The following is a 24,442-nucleotide window of genomic DNA, read 5'->3' as shown; positions in this document are numbered from 1 at the left end:
AACCCGAGGAAATTTTAGCATCAAACTTGTTTTAAGGGCTTTGTTAGGCTAATTATTAGTCCTAATCCTCGTATAAATAGAGGATAGGCTCATTGTATTGGATGATCATAACATGTAACTTATTTCAGCCCCTCTCGGAGATTTTCAGACTTCATTTTTTTCTGGAGATGTGATTTTATGGTGTACTTTGTTATTTGGAGTTATCTCTTTGGTCCTGGAGATGTCATTTTGGAGCAATAGAGGCTTGTTCCTGCATTCTATCTTGTACATGTACCTTAGATTTGATAAATCTTCATTTTTGTGTATACTGTATGGAAAGATTAATTATCTAAGGTTTCTATTGTGCTAGTTATTGTTGAAATTCATTGTGTGGAATCTAGATGATAGCATTGAATGCAATACTCACTAGTAGAATGCGAATGGAAATCCCATTGGTGAATCTTTAAACTTGTTATCCCAATTGATTTTGCACCCTCACAAAAGCGATAGCTACAGTTTTCAAACCTAGGGTTTCATCATTCCCTTACTCCTTGCCAAGATTTAGCATATTTTGCACTCCCATAGACTCTATCATCCCAAGGAATAGGCAATGGCCTTGTCACTTTGTTGATCATCCGCAAAACTTACCTTAAATCTAATTTTCTCTCTCTCAACCTAATTTTCGGCCCCTTAAGGATAAGTTGATAGCTAGGGCTAGGGCTAGGGCACAAAATTTCAATAGGGTTGAAGTCATTTGCTAGTGGAAGGATTCAACATCGGAAGAAGTGTTGGTTGCCTCAAAATCATCCCATTTTAGTGGCTAATCCATCCATTTGAAAGAAAAACCCTTTTGTCCTTGGAAAATCTTGCCCTATAAAAGCACTAGTTTACCCTAGGCTTCAACTTAGGGCTTGTTAAAGGCTTATTTTTCCATACGTTGTCGGTATTCATTGTTTGGAAGCCCTTTTCTTCACCTTGTGATCCTTGGTTGATCCATTTGGCTAGTTATTCATCAAGCCCTACATTGTTTGTCCCCTAAATAGGCTGCACTGGAGGATGCGAATTGCCTTATCTTGCTTGTTGCGCCTCATTCTTAGGAAGATTTGTCCTCTATAAGCCTATCTTGACATCTTATCCCTTCGACTTAGCATATCTCTCATAAGTGACCTACTAAAGGGAAGCATCCCTAGTGGTCAAAGTCCACAAAAGAGTAGGAGGTAGTGGTTGTGGTGACAGTGGGCCACACCTCATTGTTGTCCCTTGGTCAATTTCTTGTCTTGTGAGCTCCCCTCACAAGCCCTGCTAGATTTTGAGGCAACGGACAAGAGTACATTCTACAACAAATACATGAACTACCCCATTTCTCCTTCCAAGCACTTATTCCACTACATACGTTTGACATTCTTGAGGTTCCTAAATCTAGTTTGGTCCTACTAACCCTTTCACAAATGTAGCATGGGAATTTTATCTAGACTAAAGACCCTGCCCAAGCAGGCTACACTGTAGTATGATGGCATTGGATCATCCCTAAGTATTGATTCCTTAGATCTTTGAGCTCACTATGCAGTTTTCATTATCTTTGCACATGACAGGGAGATGCAGAATTATTCGATAGAGCCTCATGATGTGTTATGGGGAGGCGTGTAGCTTGTGCACACACTTTCCTCAAAACTCCCTGTGTGACAATTTATATGTTGACTACTTCAATAGGTGTTGAAGCGTCTTGAGCAAGAGTGTCAACCACACAACAGTTTCCCTATTATTATTGTGTCCCATTAGAGTACATTTTCATGAGTTTAGTAGCGTTATATTCCTATTGTTGGAGCGACATTGGTAAACGAGATTTATTATCTTCTTGCTTGGCATCTTCATCTTCGTTCAAGGTTATTATGATTGGGTGCTCTCCTTGTATACACATTATTTTGGTGATCTAGCCTTCCAAATGCTATATTGGAGCATTAGTCATGACACATTTGATTGGCAATGGAATGCCCTAGATCACTTTGATAGTTTGAGTGGAGCAACATTGGGAGACAAGGCTTATTATCTTCTTGGTTGGCATGTTCATCTTGGCTTATGGTTATTATGATTAAGTGCCTTCCTTGAATACACATTCTTTTGGTGATCTAGCATTCCAAAGGCTAAATTGGAGCATCATTCATGACATATTTGATTGGTAGTGGAATGCCCTAGATCATATTCACAATTTGAGTGGTTGGTAGCTTAATGGAGTAGACAGCTCGCGATGATTTGCATTTTTCCACATATCTGGTGACATGATGACCTTATTGAATACTTTTCTAGTTCAATCCACATTGACAACCATGGTTTGGAGAGATAGTTATGGTATTTGCACATTGTCTCACATGTTTACCCATGGTTTTGGGAGCCACTTTATCCATTGTTGGAGATTGTCCAAACTTCATGGCACATTCATCTAGGGTGATTTGTTTATTGCATTCTTGAGTAATGGTGTTTCAGCATTTATTGAAGTCATTCCACTCATGAGAGATGATTGGAACAATTGTATGGACCATTGTTGCACATATTTCCATGAGATTTCTATTTGAGGCAAGTCGGTTGGTTTTTGGAGATAACACCCTACCTTGTTCATTTCTATTTTTGGCATATATCGGTTCAGTCAACGTTTTGACTCATCTAAAAGGAGTGCTCCCTCATTTTAATATCATGGTGCATCTATCAATGCAAAAGTTGTTAGACTGCCATATATTTCCACCATACCCTAGCCATTTCAGCTATTTTTCGACATAAATTGTAATTATTCTAGTATAGCGCTTCGTTTTGTGGAGTATTTTAATATTTTTTTGGAGGTTTCTTGGGGGCTCATTCACTTAGTTCTATGGCAGCTTTCACATGGTCAAAATGCCCAATTGAAAGGCTGTTTTGCATATGAAGAAGACAAGTGGCATCCACTTCACTGTCTATTTTTCTCCATTATTTTATTGCTCTAAGGTTTTTTGACTTGTTTAGAGGTACTTCAAGGATATTATTGTTTCTGCCTCACTAGGATAGATAAAGGATCTAACTCATGGATAATATTATTTTATTTTAGGAGGTTTTGAACTCTAAATCTACATAAGATGGGTTTCTCTTATTGTAATGGTTGTTGAAGATTTAAGGAGACAATACTCTTGTGGATTTGACTCGTATTAGAGATCTTATTAATGGCTATGTGATTAGTGTAGTTCCATTTTATGTGTGGCTATCCATCCTCCACTTTGTGCTGATTTAAGTCTCTGGAATCTATGTTAATGCTACTGCAATAAGAGTTTCAAAAAGCAGGCCAGTCTTGTCCCTTGAAGAGGAATCTTGGATGAGATGCATTCTATCCAATATTCTTGTTGTTTTATTTCTTAGTAGATTAATTGCTGTGATGTAATTTTTATGGATCATGTATGATTGATTTTCAACTATAAGTAAATCACCTATTATTTGCAAATTGCACGTTCATGAAAGGGCACCTTTGGAAGGGCCTTCACACTTTTTATTTCCAACAACATTAAATCTGCAAACACTTGTAGTTTTCCTCGTGTATTAAAAGCAACTATTACTCTCATTCATCATCCATAAATCAGCTCTCATTGTTGCTTCATGACTCCCTTCGGAATATTTGGCACTACTCTTCCCCCTCATCCACCATGAAAATCAACTTTATACACTCATTAAAAATCTGGTTTAAGAAAGCAACTCTTCGCTTCACCCAAGCCTTGATTTGTCAAGGCTCTAGTAATCCTAGTCCTAGAGACAACCCCAGTGCTGATCTTAAGTGAGAATAGGGATTGTTGAGCTGACAAAGGCAGCACTCTTTAGTTACCTTTAGGCTTGCACCCGCTCTCTGGACTTTAGAGCTCAAGTGCAAGATTTAATGACAACTTGTCCAATGTTTAACATTAGAGCTATGTGATTAACATCATTAGCGAAATCACTTTTAGGCCAAGATGATGTGAGATATGATGTCCATGTTCCAAAACATAATGGGACAATAGCAGTAGTTTCTTTCCTAGAAATCACAAATGGTTGGATAACATAAGGTTTACAATCAGAAGGTCCCCTCCTGGATTTTTTTACCCACAAGCAGCAACATCTACTAGAAAATGGACATCACTCCTTTGGCAACAATGCCCATAACTACTAAACCCCTTACACATGTGTCCATACGCAACATCTTGCTTCAGCATCCTTTGTCTCAAGTCACCTTACTCATTTAGAGAGTAACCATGCTGCAAATCACCACAAGCATGAGCAATCTCGTGTGCAAAATCAAGCTCAACTACAGCTAATTCTTGTGCCTACAATCTCCCAAAAATGCATGTCAATTCAGGTTGCCCATATAGTTAAGACATGCCAAACTATTCCAACTCCAACACACAACGACACTTTCGTAGAGGGAATTCATCCAAAAATTATCTCCACACCATTCTTTCATGTCTTTTTGCATTCAATAGACATCTCTCCTTAAGCCAATCCAAGGTTGCTCTCATAATCTTCTACTCCCTCAACATTCTCTAAACATTAGGACTTTGTTAGAAGCAAGCTATCCTAGTAAGCAAGGAAGACTTCCACCTCCAAACAATCTTTCAAATCATTATGTTGCTTCATACAAAGGCTTAATCAACTCCTTGTCTCCACATGCATTACTACAGAGAAAATAAGGTTACACCCTTTACACCCTTCACAGTCCATAACTATTTATGCACTTCTTTTATAGTGCATTACAATTGGGATGAAGCCCACCATAACGCCTACCTTGTCAATAAGGAACAAATAATAATAAATATTAAAAATAGAGGTGTTTCATCCCATTTTAGGCTAGAAATGATTCCAAAAAGCAAGGAGCGTGTAGGAAATTTTTCCCAAGCAATTCTCCATCCCTGAATATCGTCAACATGCATTCCCTACCTACCAAGGGTGTTTGAGAGTTGTTTCCCATCCCAAAATAGTTTCAGGCAAGAAACGTCACTTACTTGGACATTCCTTGTAGCATATGCGAGAACCCTAGCCACTAGCATGACCACAAAAGTGTTTGATATACACCAATATGTATATATCACACAATATCACATTTCCCATGGGTATTGCCCTCTCAATTCCTTCTACTTTCCAAACTATCTCATGGGATGTTGAAACATAGCCTAAAGAACATGTATGAACATGTTATATATTTCTGCTTTTCAATTTTATAGTTCATCCTTATCTCTTTTCGCTGACTTAGTATACCCACTTCATTGTATTTTATTGTATCTATCATATATTTCTTAAGGGAAATGAGTGTCGAAGTTCTTGGTAGCCTTGGAAGGTCTTTTACATGAGCTTGGTGTCTTAGCATGTAGAAGATGGTTGATTGACTCTTTAGGTGCTTGCTTCGTGGAGTAGGTGATTTATGACTTCTTTCCTAAATTTAACTTAGGAAAAGTATAAATAATTAAAGTCAATTAATTATTGTAGACTATTAAGCCAAAGAACTAAGGATAAATAATAAAATTATTTAAGTGACTTAGATATGATCTCAACCATTGATCTCAAGTGAAGCGAGATCTAATCTCGACCGTTAATCACTTAGGATATTAGGGTTAAGGATTCGTCTTAATGAAGTTATAAAAGAAGCCTAATGGAGAGGTGAAGACACAACACAGCTACACAACATTTAGAAAGTGATTTTCTTGAGGAGAGAAAGCAACTTCCTCCAAAGCGAGACTTTCAACTAGACTGAAGAAAAGGGAGGAAGACTGTGGGGAAATTTTGTGTTGATTTGGGGTAGCATTGGATGTGCTCTAGCCTTGAAAATTGGTGGAGAGGCTAAAGCACATGAGATCTCCAAGACCCAGAAATGGTTTGGGCAAAATCTAACCAATTCGGGAGATATTAAAATAATTAATATTTTTAATGGAGTCCCTAAGTTCTGAACTTAGGGAAAATAAAATATTAATGTGAATTAATATAAAACTAAGTTAGAATGGTCCAAAAGTCATGGATCAAACTAGATCGAATCTTAGTCGTTGATTAGGGACTTAATCTCGGTCGTTGAATTGTCAACGAGAAAAGTATAAGAAGAGGCTTGAGGGTCAGTTGGAGAACACATTGAGTTGATCAAGAATGTTATTTTCTAAGGCAGGGCTTGCTGAGGAAATCAAAGGAGTGATCAGAGTTGTAGCTGAGAGGCAGTGAATACAGTAGCAGAGAGGCAGATATAGTACTAGGAACATCAGCACAGAAACCGGGAGAGGGTTGACACAGAACCAGCTAGAGGCCACGCAGAGCTAGCAAGGAGTTGCACAGAGCCTGAGGAGGGCTAGCGTGGGAGAAGCAGAGGCTCCGGAGACTGACGCAGAGCCCCGAGAGGGGTTAGTGTGGGAGAAGCAGAGACTCCAGAGGCTGACGCAGAGCCCCAAGAAGCTTACGCTGGGCCAAATAGGCTGAAGTTGGGCCAAAGAGGCTGATGCAGACCCTAGAGGCTAACACTAGGAAATTTCGTGGGGCAGATTGGAGTTGATATCAGTCTTTGACTGAGAGGTACTACTGCCGAGGGCATTCTCTGTTGGGTGAGCTATTTCTGGCACCCAGATTGTATTTTGAAACTGCTTAATAATAAAACCCTCTGATAGTTGCACCAATTTTCCCGCATTGGGTTTTTCCGAGGACATTAATCCAAAAATAATTGTGTCACTTATGTTCTTGTTTCTTTCAGTTAATGATATGTATGTGTTGATATTGTACTTGTATTTATTTTCAGTATTTACATGGTAAATAACTTGTTAAGTAAATGAACAAGCAGGAAGAAATACAGGAACGATTTCTGACGGATAGACTTAGAAATTCCAACATTTTGGGAGTAATTTCAAGAGCTCAAGTTCAAGGAATCGCTAGACTGAGTAGCTGAAGCATGGAGGAGGCCAATTTGTGGAGAGGTTGATTTATCCAATGGGTCGATTTGCTCATGCCAGAGGCCGAGTTTCTATAGGGCCAAATTGTTTCTTTCTGGTAGCATCGGATGTCCTCTAAGTCTCAAATTTTGCAGGGAAGCTTAGACACATGCATTCTCCAATACCCAGAAATCATTTTGGGAAATTCCACCCAAAAATAGTTTTATTAAAATAATTAATTATTTTTAATGGGACCCTAAGTCTAAAACAGGAAATTAAAATAATTAATGGGTATTAATCTAAACTGTGGGTGAAACTTCTAGAAGAAGGCAGAGATCAAGTCAATATGATCCTAGCCATTGATTAGAATCTAATATGGGTCATTGATTGATCAACGAGAGGATTATAAGAGGAGACTTGATGGGCACTTGGAAAACACACCAGAGGCAGATACTCAGTTTCCCGAGTAAGATCGATTTTCTCACTGGTCGAAGTTTGGCAAGAGAAAATCGAATCAAAGGGGGAGTTGCAAGTGAGAAAGGGAGAGAGGGCATCAGCATCATTCGAGAGTGAAATACAGCAAGACGCAAAGCAGGGACAGGTTGACGCAGAAAGAGACAGCGCAGAGGCAGGTTGACGCAGGGACTACGTCGGCAGCTAGACGTTGGACCACTATGAGAAAAATTGACACAGAGGAATGCAGAAGGATTCAAAGGAAGAACGGGTACTTCACTTGGATCATAAATTTGTCTGGAAGCGTCTGTAAATTTTCTCACTCCTATTTTGTTGGTTGTAATTTGTACAAGAGATTTTGCAGAAATAATAAAGAATCCCTCATCTGTTGCACCGGTTTTCCCACATTGGGTTTTTGCAGGGACAATTGCCCAAGAATAACTGTGTCATTGTGATTGTATTTGTGCCAGTATTTTTCCTTGCATTTACTTTCTGCAATATTTAATTGTGAAGGCTACAGTAGAATATATTTCGATATTTGTTGTAAGAGCACTGTGAATAACTTATTTCTAAGATAATAAGTGGAAGAAATAATATTAATCACTGCAGTAAGATTTCTATTTAGAAATTTTCACACAAATTCTTCAAGAGGTCGATTTTCTGGCGGGTCGAATATCTTGGGCCAATTTTTTAGTGGGGTCAAGTTACAAGTTCCAATAGTGCATTTCCTATGTATTTTTCTCTATCTACGCCTAGATTTTCCCAAGAATTTTGATGAAGGAAAATTGTTACGGGTGTATACTTACTATTGTGATGTCATTGATCTCTCTATTTTTATTTTTCAACTGCAAATTATTTTTTCAAAAGTTAAATACAAGTGAATTTATTTTCCAATAATTTAGAATTTTATTTGAAGTAATAAAAAAATTTCTTGGCAAAAAAAATTTTGGAGGCATAAATAAATCTAAGCTGGTATTGGAAATTTAACATATTATCAGAGCTATAGAAACTCTAACGTAAGACTATTCATTGATAACTATTCCAAGAAGACTTGTTTACTTCCTAAAGACCATGGGTGAGGTCTTCGGTCTGTTTCAAGAGTTCAAACATCTTGTGGAGAACTAGACTAGGAAGAAAGATTAAGGTACTAAGAATTGATAATCTGGGTGACGATACCTCCAATGAGTTATAGGATTTTTGTAGGGAGGTCAGGATCAAGAAGGAACTCACAGTGCCTTACAAGCTACAGCCCTCAACAAAATGGGGTTGTCAAAAGGAAGAACAAGACCATAGTGGCAATAGCGAAGGCAGTGATCTATGATTGGGACTTGCTATGTTTCTTTGGGCGAACACCTACAATATAGTTGTTTATTTGCAGAACAGCAATGCTCACAGAGTATTGGACAACAAGACTCCCTAGGAATTATTTACAAGAGTGAGACTAGAGGTAAGTAGTTTGTACAACTCTGACAGTCCATTTTATGTCCACATTCCTACTGAGAAGAGAACTAAGTAGGAGCTCTCATCAGAGAAGGGAAATTTTATGGGCTATAGTGAAGTCTCAAAGGCCTACAAGGTCTACCATCCAGGACAAGGAGAGTCATCATCAATCGAGATGTCATATTCGAGGAGGGTACGACCTTTAGGAGGTCTAATGACACAGAGCAAGCAAGAGAAGGATCAAGAGCAAGAGGCTTATAAGGTTGAGCAAGGACCAGCAACACCAACAGTAGGGAAACAGTTTGTAGATCTGGAGGAGGGAGATGTTCCTTCAAGTTCTACCAAGAGGAGGCCAAGACGGGCCAAAGTTCAAAAACAGCTTGAGAGATGTTGAGGAGCATGTGGAGGCTCCTAGCAGCACCTTCAAGCAAAGTAGACCACTAGCGACATTTTATAGTTATTTGATATTAACAAGCAGCATCAATGAGTCTGAGCCTTCCACTTTTGAGGAGGCTGCAGATGAGCAGGTCTGGAGGGATGCCATGGTGGAGGAGTATAACTCCATCATGAGGAATGATGTGTGGGACATAGTGTTGAGGCCTAAGGAGAAGTTTGTGGTCACTTCTAAATGGATATCTAAGATCAACCATGTAGTTGACAGCAATATCAAGAAGTACAAAGCAAGGTTCGTGGCGAGAGGATTCACCCAGAGGGAGGGAGCAAACTATGAGGAGACATTTGCCCTAGTAGCCAGATATGCATCTATTAGGGTGGTTACTTCAAAGATGGAGTGCACGATACATCAAATGGATGTGAAGATCACCTTCCTTAATGGGGTGAATGAGGAAGAGGTGTATATTGAGCAGCCTCGAGGCTTTGAGGTGCATGGTAGAGATTCTCATTTATGCAAGCTGAAGAAGGCCCATTATGGGCTGAAGCAAGCTCTGCGTGCATGGTATGCCAACATTGATGGATATCTTCTAGGCCTAGGCCTCACCAAGAGTGAAGCAGATTCCAACTTGTACTATGTATGTGTTGAGGGTGAACCACTTATCTTGGTCCTCTACATTGATGATCTCTTCTTAACAGGATTGGAGAAGCTCATAAGGATGTGCAAGCAAGACCCTGCTTCAGAGTTTGAGATGAAGGACACTGGCTTGATGCATTATTTTTTGAGATTGGAGGTGTAGCAACCTAAGTCACTGTGTTCGTGTTTGGCAATTTTGAAATTCGAATAAAGTTCAACACCTAAAATTATGGCAATAAAGTTCGGCATGAAATTCAACATATAGGAATTTGAAAATAAATATAGCGATAAAGTTCAGAATAAAATTCAACATATAGAAATTTGAGTATATTATATATATATATATATATATATATATATATAGAATTAAACTTTAAACTTTAAACACATATAGTAGGCTGAAAAACACATATATAAACAATTGTTACAACCTTTGCTTATATAAAAATGAATTTATAAACAATTCATATAAAATCACAGTTATATACACATTGACATATAAAATCTACACATTGACAAATATACAAATTGCAGTACGAGACCAAGGTCCAAAAAAAAGGCAGGGGTCATCAGGTCAAGTGTGATTGTGGACGCAACACACAAGGATTGAGTGTGCAGCAGCAGGGGTTGAGTGTGCACTGTGGCAGAAGTTGAGAGTGGACCAGTGGAGTGATAGAGTTTGGAGAGTGAGTTTTTTTACCCCACAGAAGTTTTAGTCTTTTAGGTTTTCCATTTTTTTAATTATAAACCATGAAAAAAGCTCGAACCACAAAAAAACCACCAAAAAATACAAACCCTAACACAAACTTAATAGAATGCATGGCGAATTTCTTAATTTTGTTCAAGTTCATAAACGTGTTCGAGTTTGAATTTGATCTAGGTTTGAACTCGTCTTCAAGTTCGGTGAACCAAATCGAATCAATTCGAATTACATTGAAGTTCAACAAAATTCAAACCGGAGGATTGTGTTCGTCGAACACGGTGACTTAGGTGTCAGTAGCCAGGAGAGGTTTTCCTAGGATAGGGCAAGTACACAGTTGAGATCCTAAGCAAATTCAAGATGGAGGATTGCATGCCAATGTCTACACCAATGAACACCAAGTTGAAGAAGTTGAGTGTCTCTGAGGGTGAGTTGGTGGATCCCACATCATATAGGTAGTTAATCAAGTCCTTGATGTATCTAGTCAACACTAGGTCAAATATCTGTTTTTTTGTGAACACACTCAGCCAATTAATGGTGGAGCCAAGACAAGTTCATTAGGTGGCAGCAAAGCAAGTTTTGAGATACCTACAAGTACAGAGGACTTTAGACTGTGATATGTTAGAGTTGGTGGAGTAGAGTTGCAAGGGTACATAGATTTTGATTGGGCAATGTTGATAAATCTAGGGGCAGCAACAGTAGGTGATTTCTCTTACTTGATAATTGTTTGTGATATATTTTTAATTATTTTGATTAGCTTTTTCTTTCACTTGTTTCTTATTAGTGTTTAATTCATCAAACAACTACCAAACTATAAAGAACAATAAGACAAAGGACACAAGATATAAGCGATCAACCAGGGCCAAAACCTCTCCAATCTTGAGAGGAAAACCCACAAAATTCTTCTTCTTATAGAATCTTCAATTTGATGAATTCCAAGACCTAGATCCTTGACCAAGAACTTCTCCAAGACCAAGTCAACTTGTCTCAAGTCAAATTTAACTCTATTGATTCAGCAACAATTTCCTCTTTAATTTTTAGTCTTCACTCCTACAACACTAGTCTGAAATTCTCGACCTCCTTGACTGCAATTCTCGGCCTCCTACAATGGGTTGTTCCTTTCGCACATGTGGTAGACTTAAGGCAATTTTAGCCTTTTTTGTTCTTCTCTTAGCTTGAGCTAGTCTCTTCGTGACTTCGGACTCCAAGATACCTTCTTCCCTTGACTTGTTTCATCCTCCTTAAGGTCTGCAATTCAGTCCTTCTGCAACAAGTGGATGCCCTAATACTTCCTCTCACTTGTGACAAATTTGAACCCAAAAATAGATGCAATACTTCTGATTTCTTCTTATGAGAATTATCTTTTTCTTCGCTGCCCTTTTCGTTGACTCCTTCTCGCTTAGAACGAACTTGATGATCATGAATGAATGCCTCCTAAAGTGGGGGCGAGTCCTCTTATATATAGACTCGTCCATGCTTTTAGGCCGACTTAATGCTTGTGAAGGTCGACTTGTTCCTTGCAATATGACTTGGTCTTTGGAGAGTTCTTTGACTTGATTTTGACATAAATAAATTCTTCTTACAATATGTAACATGCCCAAATGGGTCTTTCATACATGACAATGACTCACTTGACTTTATGACAAACCTAAGAGCTCACAATGGGAGCTTGACCTAAAAATAAATTTCCCTTGAGCATGAAACCCATGTCTCAAGATCAATAATAACTAATTTATTTTTCTCATTACATCAAATACATAAAATCATGATTACATATGTCATTATGAAGACGGAACCTAGTTACATATTTCAACACTCCCTCTTAACTAAGGAGGTATCCATAATCCATACAAGGTACTTGGACATTCTCAATGTGAAAAATTCTCATAAGAAGAGTCGGATTGGTAACCCATCTGTATAGCATCATATCATCCAGCATTGTCACATAGCAAGGCCTTGACTAACAGCTTTATCTTTCCACAAGATCAGAGCACAATGTTGGTGAGACCAATGATTTATAGAAAGCTTCATCATTGTCTCTCCAGGAGCATACCCCACCCGAGTGTTCACAGCGTATGTCCTTCCAAGGCTATTTGTATATTTGATTCCCAATCCTCAAAGAATATCGTTCCTCTACGACTACTCTTATCTTGGACGCCCTACCACATCTTCAAAGAGTATCAGATGTCAAATGCTTACCTAATCCTCCATTACTTTCTTCCCAAGTGAAGATAAGAATGATGTGTCTATCTCTCCCTCTCAACTAGGGAGGATATACCCATTCCTCTAAAAGGAATGTACCCAAGCTCCCTCTTATCCAAGGACTTGTCCAAGCTCCCTCTTAGCTAGGGACTTTCTTCGAAGTTTCTTCTTAATTAGAAACTTGCTTCCAAGCTCCATGACCTATTTCTAGCAACATCTCTTTCTTCATTGGTAGAGATCATGGGACCTCCAACTGTTTGTAGCGCTCCTCCATTGGATGTCATGAATTTCATTTTTAATATTATGGAGCCTTCATCTTTGGGACTTCTTCGTAGGGCGTCGGCCATTCATCACTTTCCTTCTCAAATCAGGGTAGTCATGTCTTTCTTCCTTTTATCAGAGAGTGATCCATTAGACCATATATGGCTTTTCCTCATACAATTGCCTTTTCCACATCATGTATCCTTCAGGATCTTCCATCCCACCACATGCATAACAGTTGTAGATGACATCCACACCTTTCTTTTGGTAGCCTTGTATCCATCCACATATTGTTCAAAAATTAGAAATGACCATCAAATCAAAAAATACCCTTTGTGATGGCCCTTCATCATGACATCTGTTTGCTGCAACATCAACATCTCGCATTCATATTGACACATCTCCAAGATATTCATTTGTCAAAGATCTTCTTTTTCGGACTTTTCCAAGGTCTTTACATCTTTCCCATGGAGATATCATAGTCAATTATTCTAGTCATAGGATGTTGATTGCCTTCTCTATAGTTGCATTTTTCACGATCTCTTCCTTTCTCTCTCCTAATCATAGTTCCTTCATTTTGTCAACCACCTCATATTCGATATGAGGACATATTATGTTGATTTCATCTAGTTAATATGTGACCCATGCCTTTATGCATCCTTTTAACGAAAGACATCATTTTCCCTTGATCATGTTCATGAGGTAGAGCATGCATCCTTACTATCTGCAACTAACTAATAACATGACTTGACTCATTCAACATATGCATACATACCTATTTTCTCCTTTGGTCATCTAGGCTTCCTTCAGCAGCTTCCTATCCTTGATTGGGAGTGCTTCAATCATCTTTGCCCTGTTGCATTCCTTTGTCATCTCACCATCATTCTTCTAAACAATGAATCCCATCCCAAGTGGAATTCTTCACGAGGCATCTTTCAAGATATTAGCCTTCTAATGAAGATTCCAGCAAAGGATACTGATTATCCTCATCTTACAGATGCTCCTTCCCAACAATGTATGATGAGTTTTATACTAGATGACTTACTTCTACCCATAAGTGCTACTTATGCTTCTAATGAGGTTACCAAGAGCTACTTCCTTCTAATGATGATTGTCATAGAATCCTACTTCTGCTATCTTTCAAGCTTTTTATGATATCTTGAGCTCTTGCTTCAATCATATGCTCCTATGATACCATATTCTAAGATGATGCATCCTATCATGCTTCTAATGATTTCTACCATGATAGCCATATTTTACAAAAAACTGAAAAGAACTAGGTGGAGAAGGCGTATCTCAATCATAGTAGAGATCTTTTACTTCTTCCTTCTTGGATCTCTTCTTTTCAGCTTCTTCCACTTCTTCGGTGACATGGGCTTCTTCTCTTCCTCTTTTGACGTTGACCTTCTTGATTTTGGGGCAATCTCTCTTGTAGTGCCCATATTCTTCGTGTCCATAGCATTGAACCTTCGCCATATTCTTCTTCCTTTTCTGAGGACCAAATTTCCCAAACTTTCCTTTCCTCTTCGCCATGGCAGCATATGCTTGAGTTTGCTCGTTTGATCCTACATCACTTTTTGCCTTCAACTTGGTTTCTTCAATTTTGCATAGTGACCATAGATCATTGAATGGAGTAGTTTCTTTTTTCCCATTGATGCTTGATGTAAAGTTACCCCATTCCTCTGGTAGTGCATTGAGCACTATAGTAGTCATTTCCTTGTCAGACATTATCTCTCCCAACTCTTGTAGTTGGTCCCTTATTTCAAACACCCTCATAAAGTATGAGGTTATTCCTTCTTATTTTGATATCTTAATCTTGTAGAGTTTTTGTCTTAACGAGATCACTTCTCCTGTAGTGCTTACAGATAACAATTCTACAAGTTTTTCATATATTTCTTTTGATGTTTCTAATTTTGATACATAAGGAATGAGGGGATCCTTGATAGAATCTATGAGAATCCTTTAAGCCCTTACTTCCCCCTTCATGAACATTGCATGAGCTTAAGCTTCTTCCTATGGAGGTTTAGTGATTGAGCCCTTAACATGTTCCGTAACTTCATTTTCTATGAGGTTCAAGTCTGTCCTTTTCTTCCATGCAAGAAAGTTTGAAGCCCCAACCAACTTGTTGCTTTCCTTGCAAAAAGACATTTTGATAGATTCAGATGTAGACATAAATATAATTACTTGTGAAGATACTCCTTAATGACAATATCATCAATTTGTTGCCTTCTTGATTTTGATGACTTCTTGATGGAGATGTCTTCCTTTCAAAAGATTATCCTTCAAGGAGGGGAGATCACTTTCAATTCATGATGATGACCACGCATTTCTTCTTGCTTCCCTTTGGATGAGTAGACTTTAAAATGCCTCAATTTGTATATATCTTCAATTTAAGTGGAGGTAGGGTCTTCTGTGGTCTCCTTCTTTGAGGTTATGATTGAGCAAGGTTCCCAAGAATGTTTCAAGTGTAGAATCCTTATTTGAGCAAACTAGGGTTTATAGGTCTTCTTTCTTCAAGATGATGATGTCATCCTTGTCCTTGAAGTGTCTTTGAGATGAGAGGTCCTTTTTTATGGTTGATGCTCTTGATGATCTTCTAGTGCTTCAATCCTTGAGTGTCCTTTGAGTCGCCCTTCCTTGACTTTGTCACCTTAGCTCTAATACCATGTTGATAAATCTAGGGGCAGCAATAGTAGGTGATTTCTCTTACTTGATAATTGTTTGCAATATATTTTTACTTATTTTGATTAGTTTCTTCTTTCACTTGTTTCTTATTAGTGTTTACTTCATCAAACAACTACCAAACCATAAAGAACAATAAGACAAAGGACACAAGATATAGGCAATCAACTAGGGCCAAAACCTCTCCAATCCTAAGAGGAAAACCCACAGAATTCTTCTTCTTATAAAATCCTCAATTTGACGGATTCCAAGACCTAGACCCTTGACCAAGAACTTCTCCAAGACCAAGTCAACTTGTCTCAAGTCAAACTTAACTCTTTATTGATTCAGTTGCAATTCCCTCTTCAACTTTTAGCCTTCAGTCCTGCAACGCTAGTCTGAAATTCTCGGCCTCCTTGACTGCAATTCTCGGCCTCCTACAATGGACTATTCTTTTTGCACATGAGGCAAACTTAGGGAAATTTTAGCCTTTTTCCTTCTTCGCTTATCTTGAGCTAGTCTCTTTGTGACTTCAGCCTGCAAGATATCTTCTTCCCTTGACTTGTTTCGTTCTCCTTAAGTTCGCAAATTCAATCCTTCTGCAACAAGTGGATGCCCTAATACTTCCTCGCACATGTGACAAAATTAAGCCCTAAAACAGATGCAAGACTTCTGATTTCTTCTGATGAGAATTTTCTTTTCCTTCGCTTCCCTTTTCACTGATTCCTTGCTTTGATCGAACTTGATGATCATGAATAAATGCCTCCTTAAGTGAGGTCGAGTCCTCTTATATATAGACTCCTCCATGCTTTTAGGCCTACTTGTAGTAGTCTCTAGGCCGACTTGATGCTTGTGAAGGCCAACTTGTTCCTTGCAATATGACTTGGTCTTTAGACAATTCTTTGACTTGATTTTGACATAAATAAATTCTTCTTACAATATCTAACATGCCCAAATGAGTCTTTCATACATGACAATGACTCACTTGACTTTATGACAAACCTAAGAGCTCACAATGGGAGCTTGACCTAAAAATAAATTTCCCTTGAGCATGAAACCCATGTCTCAAGATAAATAATAATAAATTTATTTTTCTCATTACATCAAATACATAAAATCATGATTAAATATGTCATTATGAAGACTGGACCTAGTTACATATTTCAACAGGCAAGAAGTGCTATGGACAGAGAATCCACATCTAGTTGTTTCAACATGGGATCAGCGATGATCTCGAGGTGTAGCAAGAAGCAGCGTTCAATGGCACTTAGCTCAGCATAAGCAAAGTACATGGTAGTGAGTCTAGCAAGTTGTGAGGCCATATGGTTTCGCAAGATGCTCACATGGTTATTTGGTATTGAGTTGGCGCCCACGTTGATTCACCGTGATAATCAAAGTTGTATTCAGCTCTCTGAAAATCTTGTGTTCCATGACAGGTCCAAACATATAGATATCAGATATCATTTCATCAAAGATAAGGTCTAGATAGGTGTTGTGAGGTTGCAGTGTGGGGTTGTGAGGTGTTGTGAGGGGGGAGTGTTGAAGTTCTTGGTAGCTTTGAATAGTCTTCTACATGAGCTTGGTGTCTTAGCATATAGAAGATGGTTGATTGCCTCTTTAGGTGCTTACTTAGTGGAGTGAGTGATTTGTGACTTCTTTCTTAAGTCTAACTTAGGTAAAGTACAATAATTAAAGTCAATTAATTATTGTAGACTATTAAGCGAAAGTACTAAGGATAAATAATAAAATTATCTAAGTGACTTGGATATGATCTCAACCATTGATCTCAAGTAAGACAAGATCTAATCTCAATCGTCAATCACTTAGGAAATTAGGGTTAGGGATTTGGCTTAATGAAGTTATAAAAGAAGCCTAATGGCAAGATGAAGATACAACACAACTCCACAACATTGAGAGAGAAATTTTCTCAAGGGGAGGAAGCCATTTTCTCCAGAGCGAGAGGTTTAGCTAAACTGAAGAGAAGGGACGAAGATTGCAGGGATATATCAGAGGTGCTTCTAGAAGGACGAGTTCAAGGAATCGAGAGGTCGAGTCGTTGAAGCGCAGAGGAGACCGATTTGTGGAGAGGCCAAATAATCCAGTGGGTCGATTTCCTTGAGTGCATAGGGGTCATACGAAGAAAAGAGAGGGCTGATTTTGTGGTGCCAGGGGCCAAGTTTCTAGAGGGTTGAATTCTTCGAGTGGTTAATTTTCTAGTGGGTCAAATTACTTAGGTTGGTTTTCCAGTGGGACCAAGTCACAGGTTCTAATAGTGCATTTTTCTGTGTATTTTTCTTGAGAATTTTAATGAAGAAAAATTGTTATGGGTGTATACTTTTTGTTATGATGTGATTGATCTCTCTATTTTTGTTTTTCCACTGCATATTGTTTTTTCAGAAGTTAAATGCCAATGATTTTATTTTCCACCATTTCACAATTTTATTTGAAGTAATAAAATAATTTTCTGGGAATAAATATTGTTGAGGTATAAATAAATATGGGTTGGTATTGGAAATTGTTATGTGTGCAAATGTGTACCAACAATATGCTCTCATACTTCTCATCCTCTCTCGTGTTTTCTTGTGTGATTATCTTCGTTCCATTATCGGTCTCGTGCTCATATCTAATTTTGTCCACCAAAACTATGTTGTGAAGCCGGCTAAAGGATGTACCTATAAACAAAATGAATATTAAATTAATTTTAGAAAAGGATGTTGTGATTATGGAAATCATAGGTATGATAAAACAAAAGATTGAACTGTTATTCTCATCTAATGGTAACCTTACAATCCTTGGTGTCATTTCCATAGACATTTGTCTAGATATTGGAGTTCTAGGGCTTTCTCAAAATCATAATCAAAATCTAATTCCTTCAATCAATTAGCACAAATGTCATTAAACAAGTGTAAAGCAAATGCTAGCATGATAAAATGAGTTCATGAATTCAAAGAGGGACTCAAGTACATACCATGATGAACAAGGCAGCATTTAAGCAACCGCCATTAATGTATAGCTTGGAAAACTTTTCAACATGCTAATTTGACAGTCAACAACTCCCTAAAAATACTATGAACATTACCCATACCCACTCTCCTAATGAAAAGGTGCCAACCTAAAATCCTATGTAGAAACTAAATTTCAAATTTATGTTTTTCCATTTTTTATAGATGTGGAGATTATAACACTTTGAAACACACATCCAATTTCTAATATGCAGAGACAGTAACACTTCGCATTTCTAATTTTGATCCAATTTTTATCAAGTGGAGATGTAAATGTCAAGCAATGATTAATACATTAATGAGCAACAATAATGCATTAATTAATTACACACAATTTTCTTATCCACGTCTAATGAGTAGCTGAAATCTAAACACTCAATATGATGTAACTGACAAAGAAAATTTGTGATAAATGAATTCGAACAATTGATATATAAACTTTGCATTTAAAGATCCATTGATATAAGTCTGACATAGAACACTAATCAGTGATTCAGCACAATAAGATATTATTTTTGGGTTTCAACCTCTTCTACAAGAATGCATGTTGCTACACACTACAACAAGCACCGTCAAAAATATACAAACTGCAACATACCCGATTGGCAAAAAAGGAAGCTTGCCTTCTTAAGCTAGGTGGATCTCCCGATGCATATTCAATCAAAATCCATGCCCCTAAAAGAAATGGGAGCTAATTCTTTCCTAAACAAGGAAGAATGACCACCATGGGATTAAAATGTTTGTTAGGTGCTGTAAACCTAAGCTTTGTCCTTATTAGTTACAACTTGTGGTGAGTTGTACCTTCAATATGTTTTCTTTTTCAATGGAGTTGGAAATTTGGTGGAATGGAACTTCTATCAAGGTGTCACTTGTGATTTTTAACTCCTCTAGATATTCCTTTATCAGCTCCATAGACTGTCATTTGTATAAGAGAGGCCTTTGCCTATAAAAGGGCATTCCTTCTTTCAGGAAAGCATACATTTTCTCTTCAATTGTTACCTACATGCTTATGAAAATACTATGTTGCCTTTTTGTAAGCAAGTTCCTTCTGGCTTTCTCTTTGATATTTTAGCATCTCTGTTTTCTACTTCCTCATCTTCATCCATCTCTGGACCATATCAAGATCCTATGATCTATCAAAAATAAATAAGACTAACTTTAAACTTGCAGTACTATTGATAAAACTTTTGGTGGTTTTAACTTTTAATATCAGTCATATGACAATAGTAGAAAGAGCATTGGAAGAACATGTGGCTACGGCTGAAAATTTGGCACTTCTTTACCTCATTGAACATAACACCATATTCCCCATGACAGCCACATGCAAAGAAGCAACAATCTGGCAAATGCTTTGATATTTAAACTGAACATAATAGTTGCTTTAGTTTAAAGCTGCTCTACAGGCAAGTCCAAATGACAAAATACTTGCCTGCTCATCAACCAAATCAACATCTGATATTTTCTTCCCAGACTTCTTTCCAATTCCACCAGCTTCCTTGGATAGGAAGTAGTTTCGAGAGAATCTGAATTCTTCTTCTCCATCACTTCCTCCAATGCCTTCAACAGTATCAAGAAAGCGGCCCACTTCATCTTGCTGTTGCTGCACTCAGGAAATAAGAATATGTAAACATCCATAGACATAAAGCATAACATTTGCCACATTTTTATTTCCTGTGGCACAAAAGATAAAAAAATTCAAAACACATAGCCTATGGACCAAAATCAGAATTAATTAAAAAAGCACCTGCACAATGGAGAAAGCTCAGTAACCAACAAAGCATTGTACTTTTAATTCCATGTAATTAATGAATTATTAAGCTGCTGAATCAGGAAAGTATCCAAAAGCTGTAATATCAATTTCATCATGATATATTATTTGATTAAGGCTGGATTCTGCAAATAGTAAGGACAACCTAACTTTAAGCCATGCATTTGTCTGAATTGAGCCCGAAATCTAATTAGCAATTTATTCTTCCAAAAAAATGGTCAAACCATGTTATAGATAATGTTAATCTAAAACTCAGCAGTATACACAATGTGCCCCTTGAACTAAAAATGTATTCATGCGGCATGTTCCAAGTACTATGCATCATATGCTTGACTGAAGGATGGTTCCACTAGCTGGTTATGTAACATAAACTTCAGTATACACTACACACTACCTAGAGAAAGGGTTGGTTAACAGCAACCTTATCACTTGTACGTTGTATGCTTCAGGATAAATTGCAATACTTTCTGTTTACTTAATATTTGTCATTACAGACTATACATTTGGTCAAATGGCGGATTCTCAGTGGATAGGCCGATAACCTGCTATAGAAGATAAGAAAGGGTGTGGAACAGATCAAAAGCAGCTATGCAATGCGAGAAAATGATCTGGATAGCATAAGACAGCCAGGCAACAACCCAACATAGTCAACATGAATCATTGAATCCTAATAATGGTATCAGATAAACATTTCAAAGCAAGGGCTGCTTCACACAGCTAGATTGATTAAAACAACATTTTCTTTGAAGTACCTTTCCAATGAATCTTTCAAGGCTTCTGTTAAACATACCTTTCTATACTAATATTCTGGAAATTCGAGTGTGGAATTAACACCGTCAACCCATCGCGTCTGCGGAATTGAGGACAGGATTGCATCCGAATTTCAGAAAATTAACTGGTTCCGGAAGCTCTGTAATTGCTCTGAATCCACGTGATCTGCCTCAAACCCTCCTGCTCCTCACGCTGTTCCAGCATCCTTTGCAGCTGTCATAACCAGTCGAGTCTGCGGAATTTAGAGCCGGATCGTAACCTTTGTTGAGTCTGCGGAATTTAAAGCCGGAACGTAACCTTTGTTTGTCGGTGCAAGATTGTAATAATATTCTGGAAATTCGAGCGTGGAATTATCGCGTCTGTGGAATTGAGAACAGAGTCGCATCCGAATTTCAGAAAACTAACTGGTTCCGGAAGCTCTGTAATTGCTCTGAATCCACGTGATCTGCCTCAAACCCTCCTGCTCCTCACGCTGTAGATTTAATCTGGAAATTCCAGCGTGGAATTAACACCGTCAACCCATCACGTCTGCGGTATTGAACAGGGTCGCATCCGAATTTCAGAAAATTAAGGTAGGACCTGTCGCTGAGTCAGACAAGACAGGATTCAACCTGTTGAAGTCGATCGAAATAGGAGTAATACGTAGATCCTGAGTGAGTCTTCTCTTGATTTTTCTCCATGATGTTTTTCCCGAGGAATTGGAGGATTCTAAGCAATCTAATGCTCCCGAAGAAAGATCTGCATCTTTCTCTCCTCCATCCCCAATCCCTGCTATGCAGCCCTCAAGTGTTGTACGATCCGCTGCTCGCTCTGAAGATCATAATTCCACTTCAACCCCCACCGGCCATGGACGCAAGATACACAGCATACGGGCTGGAGACGGACCTGACAGTACCCCGGAACCGGCTTACATGACAACCGTGGACGAGGTCTCGGACATCTGCCGCGAACTCCTACCATCTTCAACGACTGTAGTAGCAGACCAGCAACACAATAAGGATCCCGGGGAAAATGAAACACCACTGTCCAAATATTTCAACAACAGAGGTCTGCTGAAGTACTTACAGCAGTGCCACAATAAAGGTGAAAATGTATACAGCCCCACCGATATTGCATTAGAAACAGATTTTGCTTTTTGGACATCCCAAATTAGACAAATGATGAGGAAAATGGAAGACCTAGAGGCGGAAAATCGCAGGCTACGAGCCAACATCGGAACTTTGTCAAACAGAGTTCTATCGGTAGAGGGGGACAACGCATCTATCAGAAAAACACTGCAGGAATACCGAGAACAAAGTGCGGGGCAGAATTCCGACGAGGTTTTACAGGGGGAGATCAAAGATCTTAAAAGAAAACAGGAGGAAATTAGATCCCAACAAATGTCCTTTAAACAGGAAACGGAGACGCATATCAGCACATGGGCACAGATGGTCAAAGGAAAGGACAAGGCCCCTCCGCTCATAACGGTGGAGGAAGTAGTGCAAGCAAAGCTCGTGGAGGAAAGAACTCGACGAGCAAGAGAATTAAATCTTAAGGTAAGAGGACTCCCTACACCTCCCTCCTCAGCGGACCCAATGGAACTAGGGAACAGGTTTCTATGCGACACTCTTGACATACCAGACATAACCTTGGACAAAGCTTGGATGGGGCAGAACTCTACCCTCTTCCTCAGGTTCCGTGACTCCTCGGATAGACTTCGGGCAATTCGAGCCAAGCGGAAGCTATTCTCTCTTCCGAATAAAGTGTTTTTGGATGAAGACCTCACAAGAGCTCAAGTAGTTGAATTGAAACAAGCCAGGGAATAGGGTGCAGCAACAAGACAGGCAGGGAAATGGGCAATGATTAGACACCTTCGGGCAGTTATTCGAGACACCTTCCCCCCAAGATGGGCATCCCGTTCAGGTAGCTCCAAATGACAGGCCCGAACGGAGAGGAGGCGAGGCACGGATCTCTCGGTTCACTGTTGGAATGGCAATGGCTCCTTCTGGTCTTCACCAAGCCTACTTTATGAAGCCCTTAGCTCAGCAGACATCCTCCTAGTTACCGAGACTCATGCGAGCCCAGTCCGACCTCTCCCCGACATTACAGGATACCAGTGGACCGTAGTTTGCAGACAGGAGACACGGAGTTCAGGAGGTGTCAAGGGATCAGGGGGTGTTGCTTGCCTCGTCCGTGATAGCCTCAGGAGCAGAGTATCAGTGGTCGCAACTGATGAGTATGCCAGATTCATGTGGATTCAGATCAAAGCCAGAACATCACCTCCGAGAGACATTTATGTCGCAGTCTGTTACTTCCCAACTATCTCGTCCTCCTATGCTATTCACAATAGCTTAGAGGGAGACCCTTTTACAGACCTGTACTCTGACATCACCAAGTTTTCAGCAGTAGGGGACGTCATTCTCATGGGGGACTTCAATGCCTGGACCAAATACCTCTAGACTCCTATGCACGATCGGACAGAGGATATATTTTGCACTCGAGGGATTGACCCAACCACGATCGGCATGCACCAGACCTCCGAGGATCACTTGGGATCCACCACAGCCTATGGGAGATATCTGCTACAATTGGGAGAATCTCATGAGCTGGTAATTCTGAATGGCTGGTAATTCTGAATGGCCTACCATGTTTCCCATCCTCGCACTTCTTTACCTGCAGACCATTTGGAGGCGGGGCAAGTGTGGTTCACTACGCTATTGCAAACCCAGATCACCTCTCTTACATCAAAAATTTCTCTATCACCCCCATCCCTCTCGCAGGTCATGCACTTCGCTCACTCTCTCTGCAGTTTGACCTCCCGAATCCATCTCCTACTCTTCCCTGTAGCCCTCCCAGGACCACCTTCCGATTTGAAGAGGTTGACCCTGATCTCTTCTCCTCTATCCTCAGACGGACAATCCCATTGGAGTCCCAGTTCGCCTCTCTCAGCTCCGCCAAGGACAAATACCAGTGCCTCTCCTATGCAATTTGGGAAGCTGTGCTCCAATCCTTCCCCCATTCTACCCGTACCGCCACCACCTCCCGCAAACTGAGAAATTTCCCTATGAATAAATGGTATGACCAGGAATGCAAGTCTATGCATCAGGACCTCCGACACGCATTTTGGAACTCCTTACCTACATACCCAGACCTTTGTTCAGGGTACCGTCGCCTACTTCGCCATAAGAAGCGCCTTTTCATTGCCCATAGGAGACAGATTCTTTCTACTCTCCTCCTTCGCTCCCCAAAAGATTTCTGGGGGACCATCCTTTCCTGGTGCTCACCTACCCCAGTCGACCTTGATCCTGCCTCAATGTT

General features: G+C 39.3%; 1 protein-coding gene across 4 annotated transcripts in view; it reads right to left on the bottom strand.

Moving 5' to 3' along the window:
• ORC2 (origin recognition complex second largest subunit 2) overlaps positions 1–24,442 on the bottom strand; it is a 384,272-nt gene that overhangs the window by 258,193 nt on the left and 101,637 nt on the right. For all 4 annotated transcript variants that reach the window (XM_089432855.1, XM_089432856.1, XM_089432858.1 and 1 more), the window contains exon 3: positions 20,036–20,206. In XM_089432855.1, coding sequence (XP_089288981.1) covers positions 20,036–20,206 — 171 coding nt within the window. The remainder of the gene's footprint in view (positions 1–20,035; positions 20,207–24,442) is intronic.

Source organism: Pinus tabuliformis, chromosome 5_1 (assembly GCF_031772625.1).
Source record: "Pinus tabuliformis cultivar Carrire ecotype Pingquan chromosome 5_1, CPIR1, whole genome shotgun sequence".
Classification (NCBI taxonomy): domain Eukaryota; kingdom Viridiplantae; phylum Streptophyta; class Pinopsida; order Pinales; family Pinaceae; genus Pinus; species Pinus tabuliformis.
This window is presented reverse-complemented; position numbering and strand designations above follow the sequence as displayed.